The 20,389-nt window shown below is 37.8% G+C and overlaps 1 protein-coding gene across 3 annotated transcripts in view; it reads right to left on the bottom strand.

Moving 5' to 3' along the window:
- Positions 1 to 5,176: 5,176 nt before the first annotated feature.
- LOC103046416 (collagen alpha-3(VI) chain) overlaps positions 5,177 to 20,389 on the bottom strand; it is a 138,300-nt gene continuing 123,087 nt past the window's right edge. For 2 of the 3 annotated variants that reach the window (XM_049484680.1, XM_049484682.1), the window contains 6 exons: positions 19,184 to 19,444; positions 18,429 to 18,509; positions 14,634 to 14,804; positions 14,197 to 14,256; positions 11,582 to 11,755; positions 5,177 to 6,159 (listed from right to left, as the gene is read on the bottom strand). In XM_049484680.1, coding sequence (XP_049340637.1) covers positions 6,116 to 6,159; positions 11,582 to 11,755; positions 14,197 to 14,256; positions 14,634 to 14,804; positions 18,429 to 18,509; positions 19,184 to 19,444 — 791 coding nt within the window. In that variant the 3' untranslated portion in view covers positions 5,177 to 6,115. The remainder of the gene's footprint in view (positions 6,160 to 11,581; positions 11,756 to 14,196; positions 14,257 to 14,633; positions 14,805 to 18,428; positions 18,510 to 19,183; positions 19,445 to 20,389) is intronic. The other variant, XM_049484681.1, reaches the window with a different exon arrangement.

Genomic DNA, 20,389 nt, shown 5'->3' with positions numbered 1-20,389 from the left:
AATTTATGTATAAAAGGGACATAACTCAATGACTATTATAGAGTCCGACACAGCTCCCCTGCCAGCAGCACTAGCTTTCACATTTTTTGTAAACTATTGTACAAATAAAAATGAACTTTTTAGAATTTAATCTAAAACAAAGCTTCATTTTATATAAGGGTTAATATTTTATGTTAAATGTGGGGGGGATTCAAATGAATAATTATGAAATGTGAAGGATACACGTGCTTAGATTTAATGGCGGCAACGTCCTTGCATAGAACCCAAACTGGGTGACAGAGGCAAGGAAAAATGCCGTGTTGAAGAAGTTGAAGAAGGAAGAACTTCTTTACCAGTGTATCCAATATCATCCATTAGCAGTGCCGCACCGCCATACATCACTGCAGTGCCAGGCCTGCAGCTCCAGACCAGCAGCACCAGGACAAGAGATTTTTAATCTTGTGCCATCTACAGCTCTGGAGGAGGTAACTGCTCCTGCAGGTTATAACCGTTGTTTATGATTTTGACATTAATGATCCAGACATCAGCAATCACAGCAGTATTTACATTAAATTACTATTATATTATAAATTAAATTACTAATGTAAATCAAGATAAACCCATTGCCTTTCATTTCTACTCTACAAGTAGTTGTATTAGATGTTTCTTTTTCAATTTTCCTCTGAAATTATGTCAACATGTTAATTTCCTTAATGTTATTGAAATGAAGTACCCCAAAAACAAAAAACTTAAGTAATAAAAAAATTATCATTTAATAAATAAATAATCTGAACATGCAATTGAATTATGAACTGCAAACTATGGAAAACTGCAAATCATGCAAAAGAAAAAGAAATCAAATATAGTACTTAAACAGCACTATCATGCCAAATTAAGAAGAGGAAAAAGCAGCAGAAGCGTTTGGACTGTGGGAGGAACTCGGTTTCCCCGGAGGAAACCCACTCAAGCATGGGGAGATCATGCAGACCCCACACAGAACAGACCGGGAATCCATCCCAGAGTGTCTTGCTGTGAGGCCACAGTGCTGACCACTACACCACCGTGCCGAAAATGCAAACATATTTAAAAACCATGCAAAAACCTGAACAGTGAATTTTGAACATGTTCACAACTTCAACATTTATTAAATAACATGAGTAAAGTCAAATATCTATACATTTTTTATGTGTAAAATAAGGAATTAGTTTAGCAGGAAGGAAAAAACACCATGTTTAAAGTGTCTACATCCGTCCTGGAGCTGCTGGTTTGCAGCTGCTAGCCTGACACTGAGATGACGTATGGTGGTTCGGCACTGCAAATGGATAGTTTATCTGAGTGATATTTGCGTGTTTAATTAGAAAAACAGATGGATTTTCTACACACTACTCCATGCTAGTATATACTCCATACTCCTTCACCCACACACACACACCCAGTCAGCACACAGAGGCTGACATGACTTTATTCCCTTCAGCAATATTTGCTGCACTCTTAAAAACTGTAAACTCTACCTCAGTAACTGCTGTGATTATATATGTTCTATATGTCACAGTATGTCACACATCTCTGCACCTTATCCCCACTATTCACTTTATTATACCGTATCGGTACTGCACTGTCCTGTCTTGTCTCTTCCTTTGTATTTATTGTATTTATTGTTATTTAGTGTTATAATTTTATGTTGCACTGTCGTCACTCCTGCACTTTATGTTGTCTATTGCTTGTTGTTCTATGTTGCACCATGGTAATTTCACTACACCTGTGTACCTGTACTCAGATGTAATGACAATAAAAGCCTCTTGACTTGACTTGACTTGATGAGTATGAGCTGTAATCAAACCGACCAAATACCCTGATTGTCCCACATTAAGTCTTTGAAGAAAACCCACATTAAGCCTTTTTATATTAAGCATTTCAGACCAAGTAAAGTCTTATTGGTTCTTCAGTAAGCTGGGTTTGCTCTCTGAATCTGGAGTAACACAGTCTTGCTAGTTTGACTGTTTTCCTGCTGTAACACCCAGCTTGCCTCAGTGAGGGCAGTTAGTTGATTAGTTAGTTAATAACTTGAACCAGGTGTGCTGTAATTAGTATAGACCAATGACTCTAAATAAATACTAAAGCCCACAGGAAAGCACTATTCCTGAACCAGCACTGAGAACCACTGAGCAGCTAGAGCTCACTTTCTCTTATTATCTGCCTTTTAAAGCTCTAACACAAACTACACTGCTCAACATCACACTGCTCAACATCACCAGACTTAGTGTTTTCACCTCTCTAAACGCTAAATGATCCTCTGTGAAGAAGAAGAAGAATCTAAAACATGGTCTGACCGGAGTTCCACAGTCTTTGTCATATCTCCGCTGGATTGATTGCGTTCTCTGCCACTATGCTGTGATGTCAGTTCAGTGCACTGTAGCATTAACATAAAGCTAGCAATTATTCTCATTATGACCCCTAAATGATCTTGTAATTCAGAGGATCCAGTCATGTTCATGTAAAAAAGGACCCAAAATAAAACGTATAGGGTTCTGAACATAGTTATTTACCACAGAATGTGATTGAAACAAGTTTTTGAAACTTTTGAAGTTTTTGGTTATATAGAAATGCTGTTTAGACACTGAACCCAAAATGTGGGCATAAACAACATGGCATTGACTACAAAATGCCGTGGTCTATGGTGCACTAACATAAGATCATTTTTGATCCTCTAAAGTAGCTAATGCTAATGCTAACATTTCATTCATTCAACGTTTTGGATCATATATCAGTAAGTTCTTGATTAAATTGGAGAACAATGTAAGAAATGTAAGCCTCCTGTGCTAAGTGAACTTTTCTAGATGTCTAAAACTGTAAAAACTTGATTACAGAAAGTTACACCAAATGTTTATGCATACGCTGCCTGATGAACAAAACACAGTTTTACTCGAGTTTAGAGAATATTTTGCGTCTAAAACCTATTCTTATAATCAAATACAAAAATACAAGCAGGGCTTTGTACAATTAGTTCCCAAAAACAAAGTATTTTTTCAGGCTCATATACAGATATTTTTAAAAGTCTGCAATGCTGAGTTTCATTGCAGGCAGCTTAACATTTACTGTTGGAAATAGTCGGACTGTGTTGTTTTGGACCTTCAGCTAAATTGGAAAAATGTCTGTGGGTTTAAAAGCCTGGTTTCAGAAGTGTTTACAGGTGTAAACACTCGTGCTCTAAATAAGATAATATCCAAAATATCCAGGTAAGGTTACGAGGCTGGATGCAGCAGAAAAAGGTCATATGTATAAGTGCTGTAAACAGATGATTTCATCAGTTTTATTGCTTTAAATTCTCCAAAGATTATAAAAGTTAATTTTTACTACTTTCACTGCAAGACTCACAGTAAGACTACCTTAAACTTGCCACTTTTATTTAACACACATGACTTTCAACAAAGAAGAGGAGGTTGATTTAACTTTAAATGCATATGTAGGTGCAGATGTTCAACTCAAAATGTTTGGAAATATCATATTTTAGATAAAACACACTTAAACATACTAAATTTTTATGAAATTAATTTATGTGAGTACATATAAATGTAGAGAGAAAGGCAGCCAGTCTTACAGTTTAGCGGTCGTATGCTGGTGGGTTACCTCAGAGTGCTAATGCTATGCTAGGCTTTTTTTAGCTGGTATCTTTCAGGTGGTAAACAGTCTGTGTTTGTGAAGATGTAGTAACTGATACCTAGCATGAAAAGAGGAGTTAAAAGCTTTATTCCCTTCAGTTTATAAGAGTAGAGTATATTAATAAACCTTTACTGTGGTGTTTATCGGCTCCTGCTGCCAGTCTGTGGTACTGCTCTGCAGCTACTTAGCTAACCCTAGCTGCACTGTGAGAGAGAAACACTAAAGATGAGAAACTAGTACACTAATCTTTATCAAAATGTGTTAAATTATCTTTAATATATATATATATATATATATATATATATATATATATATTTGTTTTATCTGGCTGCATTAAGTCGATTTAGATCATCAGGTTGGTGTAGGAGTAACATTACTGGATAACTGTCTGTTTTTGTCTGTGAGCGGGTTTATCATTAGGCTAGCTCCGTTTTGTAAAGTTCATTACTCATTACTCATTACATTACTTTTTTTAGATAATTTTTAAATAACTTTTCACACTTAAATGTTTCTTTTAATGATTATCTTTTGTATGTTCAGAATAGAAGTGTTGTAAATTAAAATATTAATAAATGTTTTAAAATGTTGAAAAAATACAATAAGTGATATTTTTAATAAAACCTAACAGCTTGTAATTTTAAAATGTTAAAATAAATGCATTTGTATGGCTTTAACAAGTTTAATATTTTTGTTGGTATGATTACTACTCTAACTAGCTAATTGCTGCAAGTAAGTTACTGTACATTTCACAGTGTTCTCTTTACGGTGTGGTTAAATATTTATTAGTGAATGTCTTCTTTTCTACGATTACAATAAGGAAACCCTCACAGTTCACACTAATTAATTCTGTTCCCATGGAAGCTGTTTCAACAGTGGTCTGCAAATTTGTGCATAAAAATCTCTCTTCAGACTCCCACTCGTGTTTTCAGTTTTCAGTTTTCAGATTTAGTAGAGGAAGCGTAGGTGGTGGATTTTCCTGAAATTAAGAAAAAAGTGGTGAATCTTCCTCCTCCCCCATAACCTTCACCGCCACTCTCCCTCTGACCGCACCCACACCAGATTTGCTTAAGATTTGTCCAGATTGCCAAACTCTGCACAATTTCTCCAGTCATGGAAACACTTATGTTAGAGCTGAGGATGAGCAGTACAAAATCTGAACCACAAATCCGTGCCAACCACAGGAGTTCAGCTTTACTGCGTTTGCACGTAAATCCCCATCTGTTCTGCCTTTCTGGGGTCGCTGATCTCCAGAGCCATAAAAGTGCATTCCTCTCAGACTGAGTCACAGCTTTCCTCCTCAGCAGACCGGCTCTACACCAACCGTACAGCACATTTGTTACACGGTTCTGAATGGACCTGGAAAAAACGGCAGAATCAGAACAGCAGAACTCAGCAGCCTGTTCAGGGTCTGTTCTGAGGTAAACTGGCACTTGGGCCGTGGAGTCGTTTAAAGAAAAGAGGGACGAGTGAACAAGTTATTCCAACTAGTCATTTCCCTCCGTAACGCCCAGAAACTGAAAGACACTTTAAGCCAAAGTTTAATATAAAGACTTCATTTATTCATGTTTTTCCATTCCATCTCTACTGAAAACACAAAGTTAAAAACAAACAACAACAAAAAAAAAGTAGTGCCCCTCCCTCGCCCCATGTTCAGCCTGTTTAGTCTGTTCATGTGATTGTTATGTATTTCAGAACAGGGGAAAGTAAAGGTCAAAATGGTAAAGGGTATATGATATTGAATGCATGTGTATGTGAGTATTTTCAGTGGGCTATGCAAATAAAGTGTTTTCTTTTTTACCCGCACATCTGTGTTTTGAGACAGTGGTTCCAAAGAATTTCCTTTAAAAGGAAAGAATGATCTTCACTGGCAAAAGAAGTGACAGTCATCGTAATTTAGAGTTTTTAGCGTTGCCAGATTCAGTTTGATGTGTAAACATCAATGTGGATTCTTTAAATGAAAAACAGCTTTTATGAGTGAGAGCGGTCCCAGCATGTGACAAGTCAAACCAAAAAAATAAAAAATAAATGACTCTTAAAAGCAGCAGTGGAAGTAAAACGAGGGTGTAAAATCTGGAATGGTTTTGAGAGTTAAATTTACTCTATGGATTGACAACCAGGCTGAACATCCTGCTCTATAACAAAACAGGTTTACTGATATGCTCTTATCACATTCATACATGGCTTTTTCTATAAAACTGCAAACTCCTGTGGAGAACATAAACAAAAACAAATGAAAATAAAACAAAACAAAACAAAGACAATCTCTTTCATCCTGGAAGTTTTACTGTTTAGACACTAAAAATCCACTATATAGCACCAGTTCGAAAATATCATGCAGCAACACATTTGGCCGTTTTCTCCTTTTGTGGAAAAGTATTACTTCAAAGGTTTTCCTTTGGCAGAATCCAGTGCAGGCATCTTGGCTTTGGTGCTTTTTCGCAGCAGAGGCGAGTGTTGAATCTTCATCAGTGTATCCCTATGTTCTCACTGCAGCAATGACGGGCACCTGTTTCACATGTGCTGATGAAAAAAGAAAGTAGAATGTAAAAAAAACATTTATATAAATACCTGTAACACAAAACAAGTTACCAAATTGAACCTACAAGCTAAAAAGTAATTACATATGAATCTTTATATCTTGTTAGAAACATTTCTAACTTTAAGGTTTGATGTGCTTTGAACAGTATTAGCTTTGCATTTTGCATACAATGTGTTCATAAGATACATAGGTTCAATGCTCTCGTGATCTAAGGTTTTATGGGAGATTGCACTGCTGGTGTACAATGATTAACAGAGTTTTTTACGTGTTAGAGGAAAACATAGTGGTTGTGTTATATGTAATTCTTATAAGATCTTATCTGGTACATAGAAGCTTGGGTTTAATATAGGTGGGTTAGTCTGGTAAATAAGAGCTGGGGTTTAATACGGGTGGGTTAGTGCATAAAATAAAAGCTGGGGTTTAATACGAATGAGTTAGTGCGGTAAAAAGGGCTGGGGTTTAATACGGGTGGGTTAAAAATAAGAGCTGTGGTTTAATATGGATGGATTAGTCTGGTAAATAAGAGCTGGGGTTTAATATGGATGGACTAGTCTGGTACATAAGAGCTGGGGTTTCATATGAGTGGGTTAGTCTGGTAAATAAGAGCTGGGGTTTAATATGGATGGATTAGTCTGGTAAATAAGAGCTGCGGTTTAATATGAGTAGGTTAGTCTGGTAAATAAGAGCTGGGGTTTAATATGAGTAGGTTAGTCTGGTAAATAAGAGCTGGGGTTTAATACGGGTGGGTTAGTCTGGTAAATAAGAGCTGGGGTTTAATATGGATGGATTAGTCTGGTAAATAAGAGCTGGGATTTAATGTGGATGGATTAGTCTGGTAAATAAGAGCTGGGATTTAATATGAGTAGGTTAGTCTGGTAAATAATAGCTGGGGTTTAATACGGGTGGGTTAGTCTGGTAAATAAGAGCTGGGATTTACAGTTTTTCTCAATTGGTTTGGCTCATTTCTTGAAACTGAGATGACATTCCTATAACTAAAAGGTAAATTGGCCAAACAGACTTACAGTTCTTCACAACACTTCAGATAACCAGCAAAATGTCATATGTCTCCCAAAACGTTCATTCTTGCTTCAAAATGAAGTCCCTCTCCCATATAAATAGTCAGTACCATAAAAATGGCATAGATCCTTCTCAATTGCTTTGGCACATTTTCATTAATTTTGTCCATCTGTCAAAATAAACTGGACGGTGCAGCAAAACTACATGGATCCTCATCACTGCTCATATCGCTCCAAAAACAGTTTACCCACGTGTCAAAACTGATTTCCTTTCTCACACAAATCATCAGTGCCCCCAAAATGCATTGTCCCTTTGGCATTGTGTAAGTACTGCAAGTCAAAATGCTTAGATGTTTTGTCTTTATGGCAGAGGTCTAGCTAAAGGAATACAATGTTCACACCACACACACTGCACTCTTTCTGCTGAGGAAATTGTAACTATTTTTATTTACAAGTACATTTTTACACATTACTGTAGGTAGAAAGAAAAGAAAATACTAAGGAAAATGTATCAAATATACTATGTATACAAATTACAAAAACCTGCAAAAACAAAACAAAATACATTACAGTAGGTAAAAAAATAGTCAAGCATCACAAATGCAATACAGTAACATTCTGACTACTCTGTGTCACTCCCCTCTCTCCATCACCTTCCTGGCCATCCATCCGCTGCAGTCTGTTTGGCCATAAATTCTCATCAACATTGCATCTGATATGTTCTTTAGCAATGCACTGTGGGAAGAATGCCTGAGCCATCCTCTACACTGATCGCCACAGGACTATATAATCATTATATCATCACAGGACTATATCATCGTTATATAATCACAGGACTAGCATCAAAGAACTAGCACCAGGCCAAGATGTATACAGTGGATAGAAAAAGTATACACACCCCTGTTCCAATGGTAGGTTTTTGTGATGTAAAAAAAATTACAATAAGACAAATAATTTCTACCTATAATGTGACCTATAACCTGTACAATGCAATTGAAAAGCAAACAGAAATCTTTCAGGGAGGTGAAGTAAAAATAAACAACTGAGATATTGAGGTTGCATAAGTGTGCACACCCTTTTTTAACTAGGGGTGTTGCTGTGTTCAAATTTAACCAATAACCTTCAAACTCACTTTAAATTGGAGTCAGCACACACCTGTCAACAATTAAAGTGCCTCTGATCAACTCCAAATAAAGTTTAACTGTTTTAGTAGGCTTGTCCTGATATTTTTGTAGCCACATCTTTCAGCACAAGCCATGGTCCACAAAGAGATGCCAGAGCATCAGAGGTATCTCATTATTCATAGATATCAGTCAAGTGAAGGCTACAAAAGTCATTAAATATACCATGGAACACTTTGAAGACTGTCATCATCAAGTGGAGAAAACATGGCACAACAAGACATTACCAAGAACAAGACATTTGACAAAAATTGATGATAAGACAAGAGGAAAATTGGTCAAGGAGGCTGCCAAGAGGCCGACAGCAGCACTGAAGGAGCTGCAAGAATTTCTGGCATGTACTGGCTGTGTAGTACATGTGACAACAATCTGCCGACTTCTTCATATGTCTGTGCAAAACAAACATCCAGAAAACATCTAAGCTCTACTTAATTTTCCAAAAATTCATCTGATATCTACCAAACGCATGTGGGAAAATGTGTTATGGTTTAATGAAACCAAGGTTAAACGTTTTGGACATAATTCCAAAAGGTATATTAGGCGCAAAAGCAACACTGCTCGTCACCAAAAGAACAGCATACCTACAGTGAAGCATGGTGGTGGCAGCATCATACTTTGGGGCTGTTTTTCTTCAGCTGGAACTGGGGCTTTATTCAGGGTGGACGGAATTTTGAACAGTTCCAAATACCAGTCAGTATTGGCAAAAACCTTCGGCCTCTGGTAGAAAACTGAAGATGAAAAGGAACTTCATCTTTCAGCACAACAATGACACAAAGGACACATCTAAATCAACAAAAGAATGGCTTCAGCGGTATAAGATTAAGGCTTTGGAATGGCCCAGCCTGAATCCAGACCTGAATCCCATTGAACATCTGTGGGGTAATCTGAAGAGGGCTGGGCACAGGAGATGCCCTCACATTTTGTCAGATTTTGAGCAGTTATGCAAAGAAGAGTGGGCAAATTTTGCCACATCAAGATGTGTCACGCTGATAGGTTCCTACCCAAAAAGACTGAGTGCTGTAATAAATGCAAAAGATGTTGCAACAAAGTATTAGTTATATGTATTTAACCAGGTGATTTTAAGTTTTTTGTTTTATATTTTTTCGCTGTAAAGATTTATGTTTGTTTTTCAATTGCATTGTACAGGTTATAGGTCACATTAAATGTGAAAAAAGTTATGAAATTATTTGTCTTGCTTTAATTTTTTTACAACACAAAAACCTGGCATTTGAACAGGGGTGTGTAGACTTTTTATATCCACTGTATATAGAGCAATGCCAGCATTCAAAATAATAGACAACAAACTGATGGATTGGTCACCAGTAATGTGGGACACTCATTTTCGTCAAAACCTGCTTTCACCTGTTACCTTCTCACCTGATTGTAATGAATTTATGAAATGTTCCAAAATATGTGTTCTGTATTGTATTACAATTTCTTAATTCATTTTGAGAATTGAGCAGACTATTCTGCAGATGATGACTTATATGATGAAATTGTGCTGACATGTTTTGAAGAGAACAACCATTACACTGAGAACTAACCAATTAAGATAGATCAACAAGATGCATTCTTTTGGAAAATGTACTAAATGTAGGATGATTGTGTTAAGTGTAGGCTACTTGTACAAAACCATTTGCAAAGATGTACTAAGTGCTTGAGACATGTACAAAGCATTTGAAATGTGATGAAAGCAATGAGAAATGCCATTCTGTTATGAGAAACTGCAAGTTAGTTTGGGAATTTGTCCATGTTATTTTGAGAATGTCATCTCAGTTTCAAGAAATGAGCCAAACCAATGGAGAAAAACTGTAATATGAGTAGGTTAGTCTGGTAAATAAGAGCTGGGGTTTAATACGGGTGGGTTAGTCTGGTAAATAAGAGCTGGGGTTTAATATGAGTGGGTTAGTCTGGTAAATAAGAGCTGGGGTTTAATACGGGTGGGTTAGTCTGGTAAATAAGAGCTGGGGTTTAATATGGATGGATTAGTCTGGTAAATAAGAGCTGGGATTTAATATGAGTAGGTTAGTCTGGTAAATAAGAGCTGGGGTTTAATACGGGTGGGTTATTCTGGTAAAAAGGGCTGGGGGTTTAATAAGGGTGGGTTAAAAATAAGAGATGTGGTTTAATATGAGTGGGTTAGTCTGGTAAATAAGAGCTGGGGTTTAATACGGGTGGGTTAGTCTGGTAAATAAGAGCTGGGGTTTAATACGGGTGTGTTAGTCTGGTAAATAAGAGCTGGGGTTTAATGTGGATGGATTAGTCTGGTAAATAAGAGCTGGGGTTTAATACGGGTGGGTTATTCTGGTAAATAAGAGCTGGGGTTTAATATGGGTGGGTTAGTCTGGTAAATAAGAGCTGGGGTTTAATATTAGTGGGTTAGTCTGGTAAATAAGAGCTGGGGTTTAATACGGGTGGGTTAGTCTGGTAAATAAGAGCTGGGGTTTAATATGGATGGATTAGTCTGGTAAATAAGAGCTGGGGTTTAATACGGGTGGATTAGTCTGGTAAATAAGAGCTGGGGTTTAATACGGGTGGGTTATTCTGGTAAATAAGAGCTGGGGTTTAATACGGGTGGGTTATTCTGGTAAATAAGAGCTGGGGTTTAATATGGATGAGTTAGTGTGGTAAAAAGGGCTGGGGGTTTAATAAGGGTGGGTTAAAAATAAGAGATGTGGTTTAATATGGATGGATTAGTCTGGTAAATAAGAGCTGGGGTTTAATATGGATGGATTAGTCTGGTAAATAAGAGCTGGGGTTTAATATGGATGGATTAGTCTGGTAAATAAGAGCTGGGGTTTAATATGGATGGATTAGTCTGGTAAATAAGAGCTGGGGTTTAATATGGATGGATTAGTCTGGTAAATAAGAGCTGGGGTTTAATACGGGTGGGTTAGTCTGGTAAATAAGAGCTGGGGTTTAATATGGGTGGGTTAGTGTGGTAAATAAGAGCTGGGGTTTAATACGGGTGGGTTAGTCTGGTAAATAAGAGCTGAGGATTAATGAAGGTGGGTTAGTCTGGTAAATAAGAGCTGAGGTTTAATATGGGTGGGTTAGTCCAGTATACTGTTCAGATCTCATATGACTTATCACAATGTTGGAGATGCCAGGTTTAGTAAATACAGTAAAAATAAGTTTAAATAAATAAAACATTTGTCAAGAATTTAAATAGTAATTGAAGTTATGGGGTGTGTTGTATAGCTTACCTCCTTTTCCACATTCTTTCTCACACTCCTCCTGAGTGTTAAAGCGGTTCAGGTTGCCACCGCAGCCACCGTACCAAAAGCGGGTACAGCTGTTACTGACAGAGTCATAGAACCATTTTAACACAAACTTGATACAGGTGCCTTCCTCTTTGGGCAGCTTACATATGTCCACCCCTAAAAACAGAACCATAAAAAACATAAATGAATAAATACAACAAACATACAGACACCAAAAGAGGAACATCATACACACTCTACAGGTCAGTTTCCCAGTACTAAACAGCATTTTAAATTAGAAAACTAAAATTATATATAAGTCTAGAATTAGGTTTATCCCTGTCTGGGAAACTGCCTAGTGTTTAATTCATTTACATTTGATGTATAACATATAAAAAGAAATCAGATATCTGCACTGATTTCATACATTCTTCTCCAGTCAGAGGCTTTAATTCCATTAAGACTTCATAGTGGGATTGGAGTAGCAGTTTAGCAGAAAGAGCTCACTGTTTTATGAGTTATGTAACAAGTACACTCTGCATTTTCCCCTCACAAACCCTCACAAAGCTGCCCGTTACAGTGCTACACAGTGACCGCTGGAAACTGAATATAGAGTAATGGAATAATATTCGCACACTGGGCTAAATTGGGGCTCTGTCACCTGTGCTGGATTTATTTCCCTACGTAATGGGAATATTTACTAAACAAGTAAAAATAAACACATTCATAATACACGTTTATAGTGTAGTTTCTCTTCAAATGAACCTATTTTTTTAAGAAAGAGTTAAAAGATAGAAGTGTTACTTTAACTCTGCACTAGAGTTAATTCAATGGTCACACACTTGCACTCAAAATAAGTTGATTTGAACTTTGACATAAGTTTATGCCAAAAGGCAGGGTTTGCTGTGAAGACTGTGATGTTGATTACTGAGAAGACTTCACTGTGGTTAGATGCTCTCATCATTCAATTGTTAGTGCTGCCGGCGCGGATTTTACGAGTAAACACATTAACCATGTTTACTCAAACACTGGTGGTGCATGGAAGGCTCTTCAGCCTTTTTCGGCCACATCCTGATCTGAGTGGACCGTCTCAGAACTTCAGCACTATTCTGATCACACTTTTTCCCTCATCAACAAATGCTATGAATAACTCAACTATCCACACACACACGCACACACAGGGATGAGGCTTTATCACCATGAACAACAGGTCAGTTTACGTCCAAACACTTTGGGAATGGTGCTAAAACTGAGTTAAATAATCTACATCTTCTAACTGATGTATGATCACATAGCAGTTTATTTTTTGGTTGCAAAAATCTGATTATTGCCAGACTATTATCTGATTACCCAAGTTCATGTAAATCAGAACTGTTGACCGAATTCCTAATAACCTCTGATTTTCTGTAGTAATGGGATCAGTGATTAAAGGTTAGAGATGATTGTTAAGATTAGGAGGATCTGTGTAATGACTGCTCTCCACCTACTAACCACCTAATCTAGACACCACCAACCACTGATGAAATCTCAGCACTTTAGTTCAGTTTAGTTTAGAAACAGTCTTTAGTTTCTACCAGAGACTGTAAAAAAAAAGATGGACGCCGTGTCGCCGTTCAGCTGTTGCATTTAAATAAAGGAGGTAGAATTACAGTATATTGGAAAAAAATGTGATTGAAAGTTTGCTGTTTTGCCATTGAAACCTATGGGGATGGGTGGGGTTACACAGCTTTCTGCAACCGAACAGCTGGAAGATGCTCTGTCCAGCTATACACGGTCTATAGTTTCTACAGAGGATAACGAGAAAACGAGAAAACATCCTCTCTACTGTCCACTGATTCACGATAGGGAGGGATCTGACTGGGGGGTCTCACTGTCTGGTTGGGGAACTGCATCACCCTGGACTGCAGGACCCTACAGCAGGTTATGACTCTACTCACCACTGACTCTATCCTGCAAAAACGCTACCCCAACACACACTGTCCCACACACATCTGCACACCTGCAGCTTAAACTGGGACTCTTTTCTATACTTTACACAGACAGCACATGCTAAATACTAATTAACCGTCTCTACGCAACAGCTTTAACTATTTATGGGATGTTTCGACCCAGTCTTTCTTTGTAAAAGTAAACTTCCTCATGTGCTTCTTTAACTCACATCTACAAACAAATATCCATTCACCATCTTAATTTCACAGCCTGCATGCTTATGTTTGGTCACATGGGTGGAACATGGGCTCTGGGAGGTGGGATCCAGGTAGACATTATGGGCTGTGAGTAGTGAGGTTTGTACACGTGTTGTTACTGAGACCCCATCATTCCCAGAGTCGCATCTATGCCCCATGTGCAGAGTACAACCAGTACGATAATGTTTACTGTGTTTATTATGATTACTTTCGCTAATACATTTAATACATTTAACTTTAAACTGAAGTATTTTTTAAAATGTTTTTAGAGAAACAGAAACTTTTCAGGGACATTCTGAGCTGCATTAAATATATATAATGAATATGTAGCAAAATAGTTTACATAAATAGTGCACACATTTTCATAAATGCATGGCTTAAAGGCAGATCACAAAAAAACAAGTTTATAATTGGCTTCTTTGTTAGACTTACCTGGAGCAGAATGACCCTCAGGTCTGCCCTCGTCCGCCTGTAGAGGCTGTGGCTCCAGAACTGTGGGTGTCAAAAAAAAGAAAAACAGAACATTAGTGGTAACATTAGTGTTTTTGTATGGTTTTAAAGCATGTGTAAATCAAATACATTACAGAACGTTACCATGTTTCATTACAGAAATAGCATAAATAAAGTCTCAAGATAAATGAGAAAAATACACACAGGTACACACAGTGAAATGATGATTATGTAACTTTAAAATGCTAAAATATGCTTTCGGTTGTAACTGTATTTTCCAACATTATCTACTGAAACCAGCCAAACATTTGACATAAAATATGCACAAATGCCCACCATTTATTAGAAGCACACAAAAAGCACTTTGCAAATAAACCTATAAACCCACTGCATCCAATAATTCTGCTCCCCCAACCTACCTGTGTTCATGCAGCGTTTGAGGCACTGTGCCTCAGTCTCGAACCTATTGTCATTGCCTCCACAACCTCCATACCAGAACTGGGTACAGAATCCGTTCTTTTTGTCAAAGTACCACTTAGCGTCATAGTCTTTGCACGGTAGTCCACTGTCATAGTCAAGTGAGCATAGGTCTGTAAAGTGATTAGCCAGAACATGCAAAACAGAAGGTGATGAGTTATGGAAAGATGAGTGAGTTAGTGATATCAGCTGCTTTTACTAATGAAGAGCATCAAGGATAGATAAATATTAGCACCTACAGCTACAACACAAGCATTAGAATCTGTATCTGTATGCTTTAGAACCAAACAACTCAAGCATTGTGAAAAAACATATGGCATATGCTCAGACTGCTAGATGAAATCAGATTTTTGGCATATCTCAATTAGATCCGGAATATTCTTTGATAGTCTGGACAACCAGAAACCAGTTTTGGCTAACTGGGTCTACTGTCGCGTGAAGTTTTTTAACTGTCTCGCGGAGCTCAGCTACTGTCACGCGGAGCTTTTTAACTGTCTCACGGAGCTCTTTAACAGATAAAAAGAGCTCCGCAGCACAGTTAAAGAGTGCCGCAGGACAGTAGCTGAGCTCCGCGAGACAGTTAAAAAGCTCCGCGGTACAGTAGCTGCACCCCCGAAAAGAATTTTTTTTTTTTTGAAAATGAGAATCGATTCTTAATCGTTCAATGTTGTTAGAAACGCGATTCAAGCATGAATACATTTTTTCCTGCACCCCTATTAGCCAGCATGCTAACCAAACCTGTCGATACACACCAAGACATGAACGCGAGACAGACTTGTGGGGCGATGAGAGTGACTCGTCGCCTGAGTGCTGAGGAACCTTAAAAAACTACTTGCCACAAAAATGTATTAGTGTTCATTATGCAGCACGGTATGTCCTGGTGCTCTGGTTGATCTGAGACAGTCATCTCAACAGATCCGATTTGAGGAACGAATCTGATTTGCCTGCAGTTTGAACACAGCAATAATAATTTTGGGTATAAACTCAGTGAGGAAGACTGAATAAAACATTCATTTTTATATGTTTAGTTCAATTGAACTGATTCAAATGCTAAAGCCTGTGCACACAGATTAGTTACTAGGAAACACATGAAAATATATTGATTACAGGTTTCCAGTTCCTTTTACAGGATTATATCTGTAAAATAATGCTGAGACATTAAACTGAAAGTGTGGAAGAAATGTAAAGAAGTGTTAATTGTAAAAGTTACAGATATGTGTCTTTTCACATTTTTTCATTTTGCATTCTTACTTCAGAAAAGTAAAAAAAATACAGTGATTTTGTTTGTTTTTTTAGTTTAACTATATATATATATATATATATATATATATATATATTTATTTATTTTTTTTTTTTACTTAGATTTACTATACATAGTAAACTAATCCTTCCCAACACCACCCAGCCCAGAGACCTGCTGAATTAAAAGGAAAACATGGCCACACCCATTTTCCATACTAGTGTCGCATAATGCTCTTTATAATCCGGTGCGCCTTTTATTTATGAAAATAGGCCAGAAAATAGACATTAATTGATAGTACACCTTATAATCTGGTGCGCCTTATAGTGCAAAAAAATATGGTATTTTCTCCAGTGAACAGAAAATGCAGCCTACTCAACACCAGACACTAATCATATTGTCTCTCTCACTTTATATGGGGGGGTGGGGGGGGGTGGGGGTGGAGTAAGAGTACAATCATTGCAGAATATTATTCTGTTTTAATGCAATTACATGTTAGCTGTTGCAGAGTAATATTAGTGCAATGCTCTGGGTCCAGTAACAGTGTAGTGAAAGGCGCTTGGTGGTCATGCACAGACTGACATCACTGCTCTGGTATGCCTAATGGTTTTAATGCAGCTTTTGGGTTAAGGGGGGTTGGAGGTCTATCATCATAAGCTCCAAAAGCCTTCCAAAGTCAAGGCTGCAGTGGAGGTAGGAGATGGGTCCTCCTAGGAAGACTCTTCTCAATAGTCTGGTTGTCACACATATGGAACATGATCAGACGTGAACCTCTTTCCTTTTATTTAATCCAATAATTAATTTATAAATTACTTTAAATCTATTTTCCGCACCAAAGTATTCATTTTCCATCATTTTTGCCCAGTTTTCATGCTGCTGTTTTCTTTTTTCCTCTTGTGTTGGATGTGCACTGTGAGTTATAGGATACATATTTTGTATCTTTCAAATTCGACTGCATTTCTGGGCTGTTCATGAAGGCCATTGAGTTTGGAACTGTCCTCAGTAATGTAGTGGCTAAAAAGTGCAAACCACCTCGGATGCAGCCTAGACTTTGGAGAGCAGCCACCTATTCATAATAATGTTAACTTCAGCTTAACTTCCATTCCAAATTCAGTACTTGAAAATATAAATTCAATATGTTATTATTATCCTTCCATCTTTTCTAATAAGCAGGTCCCTTGCCCCAATCTAGAATTATTTTAGCTAATATCTAGCTAATTGTGGGTGTTAGATCATGTCCTGTGCTCCTGTATTGCTGTGGAGCTAAATTTCTTTCTTTTCCATTCAAACATCAGAAACCTTCTTCACAATAAAATGTATAAGTGTTATATTATACTCATACCTGTCAAGTTTTGGACTTAAAAATAAGGGATTTTTTCCGCCGCCCCAACAGCCCAACCGAGGGCTAAAAATTAATATGTATATATATATATATATATATATATATATATATATATATATATATATATATATATATATATATAGATTTAAAATTGAAATTGAAGGGTGCACAAATTTACAAAAGGGACATGGATCAGATATATTCCATAAGTAAATAATAGTCCTAAGGGGCCTACACAATTAATAATCTTTCATTAATACTTCTTTCTATCGTTCAGTCCACTCCTGATCAGTTCAGTTAATTTCAGCCCTCTCCACATTTTCTCTCTCTCTCCAGCTCAACCATCTCTTCTACCCCTTCTAAATAATACATTACACCACAATACTTGAGATTTAAACAAATTCTAACAAACCCTAAAACTAGCCCTGAACTAGAGTTTGGAAATTATAGGTTTTGGCTGATCAGGCACATCAGGGCAGGGCATTATATGTATGTAGATTTTTCTCAAACCCTGAATATCTATCTAGCTAATTCTAAAGTTAAGCTAACTGAGTCACAAGCTGGATTTTATTAAACACACAATGGGTTTAATTTATGTTTTGATTCAGAGAAGAGTCTTTTTAACCAGCTATCAGAAACAATCTCATCACAGTTTACATGGTTAGTTACCTTTCTTTTAGAAAAATCTCCGTATATCCAGATTATTTTTAACGACAGCTGCTCCGACTAGCTGCCTGAACTCACAGCGAGGGGAGGGGCGGGGCTTCCCCCACACTAAACTGCGCTCCGCAAAACCAGCAAGCTGATTGGCTGTTTCTCCTGAAAGGCGGGACTTTCTCCTTGAACCGGCAACACGATTGGTTAAGAGACACACAGTGCATTGTCGCCTGTGGCCTATATATTTTTTTATTTAGTATAATACGGGAAATTTACGGGAAAATACTAATACGGGAGGACGGCGGGAAAGAGGAGTAAAATACGGTAGTTTCCCGGCCAAAACGGGAGACTTGACAGGTATGTATACTGCACAGTACATTGAATTAAATAATAGTATATTAAAATATTAATCAAAGCAGCCATACAATTCTATTCTAGTCAATTTTGTGCATAAATATATTGTACAGTTTGACTTTGTGGGAAGATCCATTTACTTACCGATTTCTGGTTTACTCAGTGGTGCGGTGGACACCATCCCCGTCGCTTCAGCACCAGGAACATCTCTCACCTCTGCTGCTTCTGTTCAAACACACAGATATATTAGAGTGAAGTTACAGTATTTATTTTACATGATCTGATGCTACATGTGCAAAACACTGAATTCACCAATGACCAAAATAATCCATGTGAATAAAAAAAGTGCCTTATTCATTCTGATTCATATAAAATCCTGATTCCTTTAGTTCTACCAAAAGTCTACTAAAAAAAGTTGACACTATATTAGTCATTATAGTAATTTTTTTCACATACTTTTCAAACACTTTGCCTTTGCTGATGTAAAATAATTTCCATTCATTTAAAATGAATGGCCTGACATTCATATAGATGCATATATTGGGTTAATATACTGAAGTAAGTCACAGCATGTTCTGATCATAACACGTCAAACATATGAAGTAAAATTTAAGGCTAGAGAAATAGTCGCTGTTTGGTAAATCGAAGACAAACGGCTGCATTGTAAATATACTTTTCAATGTGCAACATGTGTTGCTGAAGGCATCCACTAGAGGCCTTTACTCTTGCCAGAGTGGCAAGAACACAGTGTACAGATGTAATTATCACTAAGGATGTGCACAATCGATATGTGATGCAGCAGGACAACCATCATGCATTCACAAACACATGATCGAAATGGCTCCTTATTCATGTTTCTATTGAGTACGTCGTCCATTTTTCTCTGAGTGGATGCTCACTTGTGGTAACGATGCCTTTGAAGATCCTGGTGACGTGTCCCTGTACGCTGCGGACAGTGATAACTACGTGATAGGTTTGGGCAGCTTCCAGCTGATCGAGTGTTAAATGCTTGTCTGTCACATTCTTGCGCAACACCAGGCTGTGATCTTGCAGGCGGGTGACCGTGACCTCATGAGTGGCCTGGGGGTCATCACTGACCCAGGTCAAGGCGAAGCCCGTGGAGGTGACGTTAACCAGGTGCAGCTCTTCTGCTTTTACATCTGAACACACAAATGGCCACAAACACAAACAATACATTACATTAGAGGTACAGCTACTGCTCACTTTGTCATATTTGTCACATTGTCACAGCTAGAAAGAAAATTTACAGATAGAGATATACTCGCTGTTTGGTCAATTGTTTGTGTAGAGAAGACAATCAGCTGCATTGTGAATATATAGCTGTTCAAATACTTGTGCACTTGCTACATGTACGGTGTACGGTTTTAGTTTTAGTGCGGCGCGCACACAAGAAAGACGCATCCTCTCACCGTCCACCAGCACAACACATTCTATTCATTTCAATAGAGAGAGCAGCTGCATAAGCACAGCCCCGCCCTCTGACAAAAAGTTGTGTGTGAGAGAGGCATATACGAGCCTCCTACACACAGAACAGCTGCCTGTCAACCACGGAGGAGTAGCTGAAAATGGATTTATATAATTATGGACAGTGGCGCAAAAAGGGGGTATGCAGCCTATGTGACACATAGGGGCGCTGCACTAGAGGAGGGCGCCAAATCAAAGCCCCAAATAAATGTCCTCTCTGGAGAAACAGCCAATCAGCTTGCTGGTTGCACGGTGGATGATTTTAAAACATATCGCTCCACATCTCCCCCCACACCCCCTCCCCTGGAGATTTTAAAATGTATCTCTCCCCCCAGGGGCGCAGATACTACGTTTGCATACACCCCAAAAAGTATGTAGTTGCGCCCCTGATTACAGATCACAGTGAGGTTGATTTAAAATCTTAAACTTATGATTGACTACACCTGTTACTTCATTTGAATAAAAAAAAAATGTCACGGATACGCCCACACAGCAAGCTGAGTCATCAGATGTTCTGTCGAGTTGTGCTACCCTGTCAAACCGTGCTACTCTTATGTGTATATTTAAAGGTAAAAATACAAAAGAAGCACAATATTAGATCATATTTCCAGTAAGAAGTT

The sequence above is a fragment of the Astyanax mexicanus genome, chromosome 11 (genome assembly GCF_023375975.1).
Source record: "Astyanax mexicanus isolate ESR-SI-001 chromosome 11, AstMex3_surface, whole genome shotgun sequence".
Taxonomy (NCBI): Eukaryota; Metazoa; Chordata; class Actinopteri; order Characiformes; family Acestrorhamphidae; genus Astyanax; species Astyanax mexicanus.
Note: the sequence above shows the minus strand (reverse complement) of the source record. Positions and strands in the feature narration are given on the sequence as shown.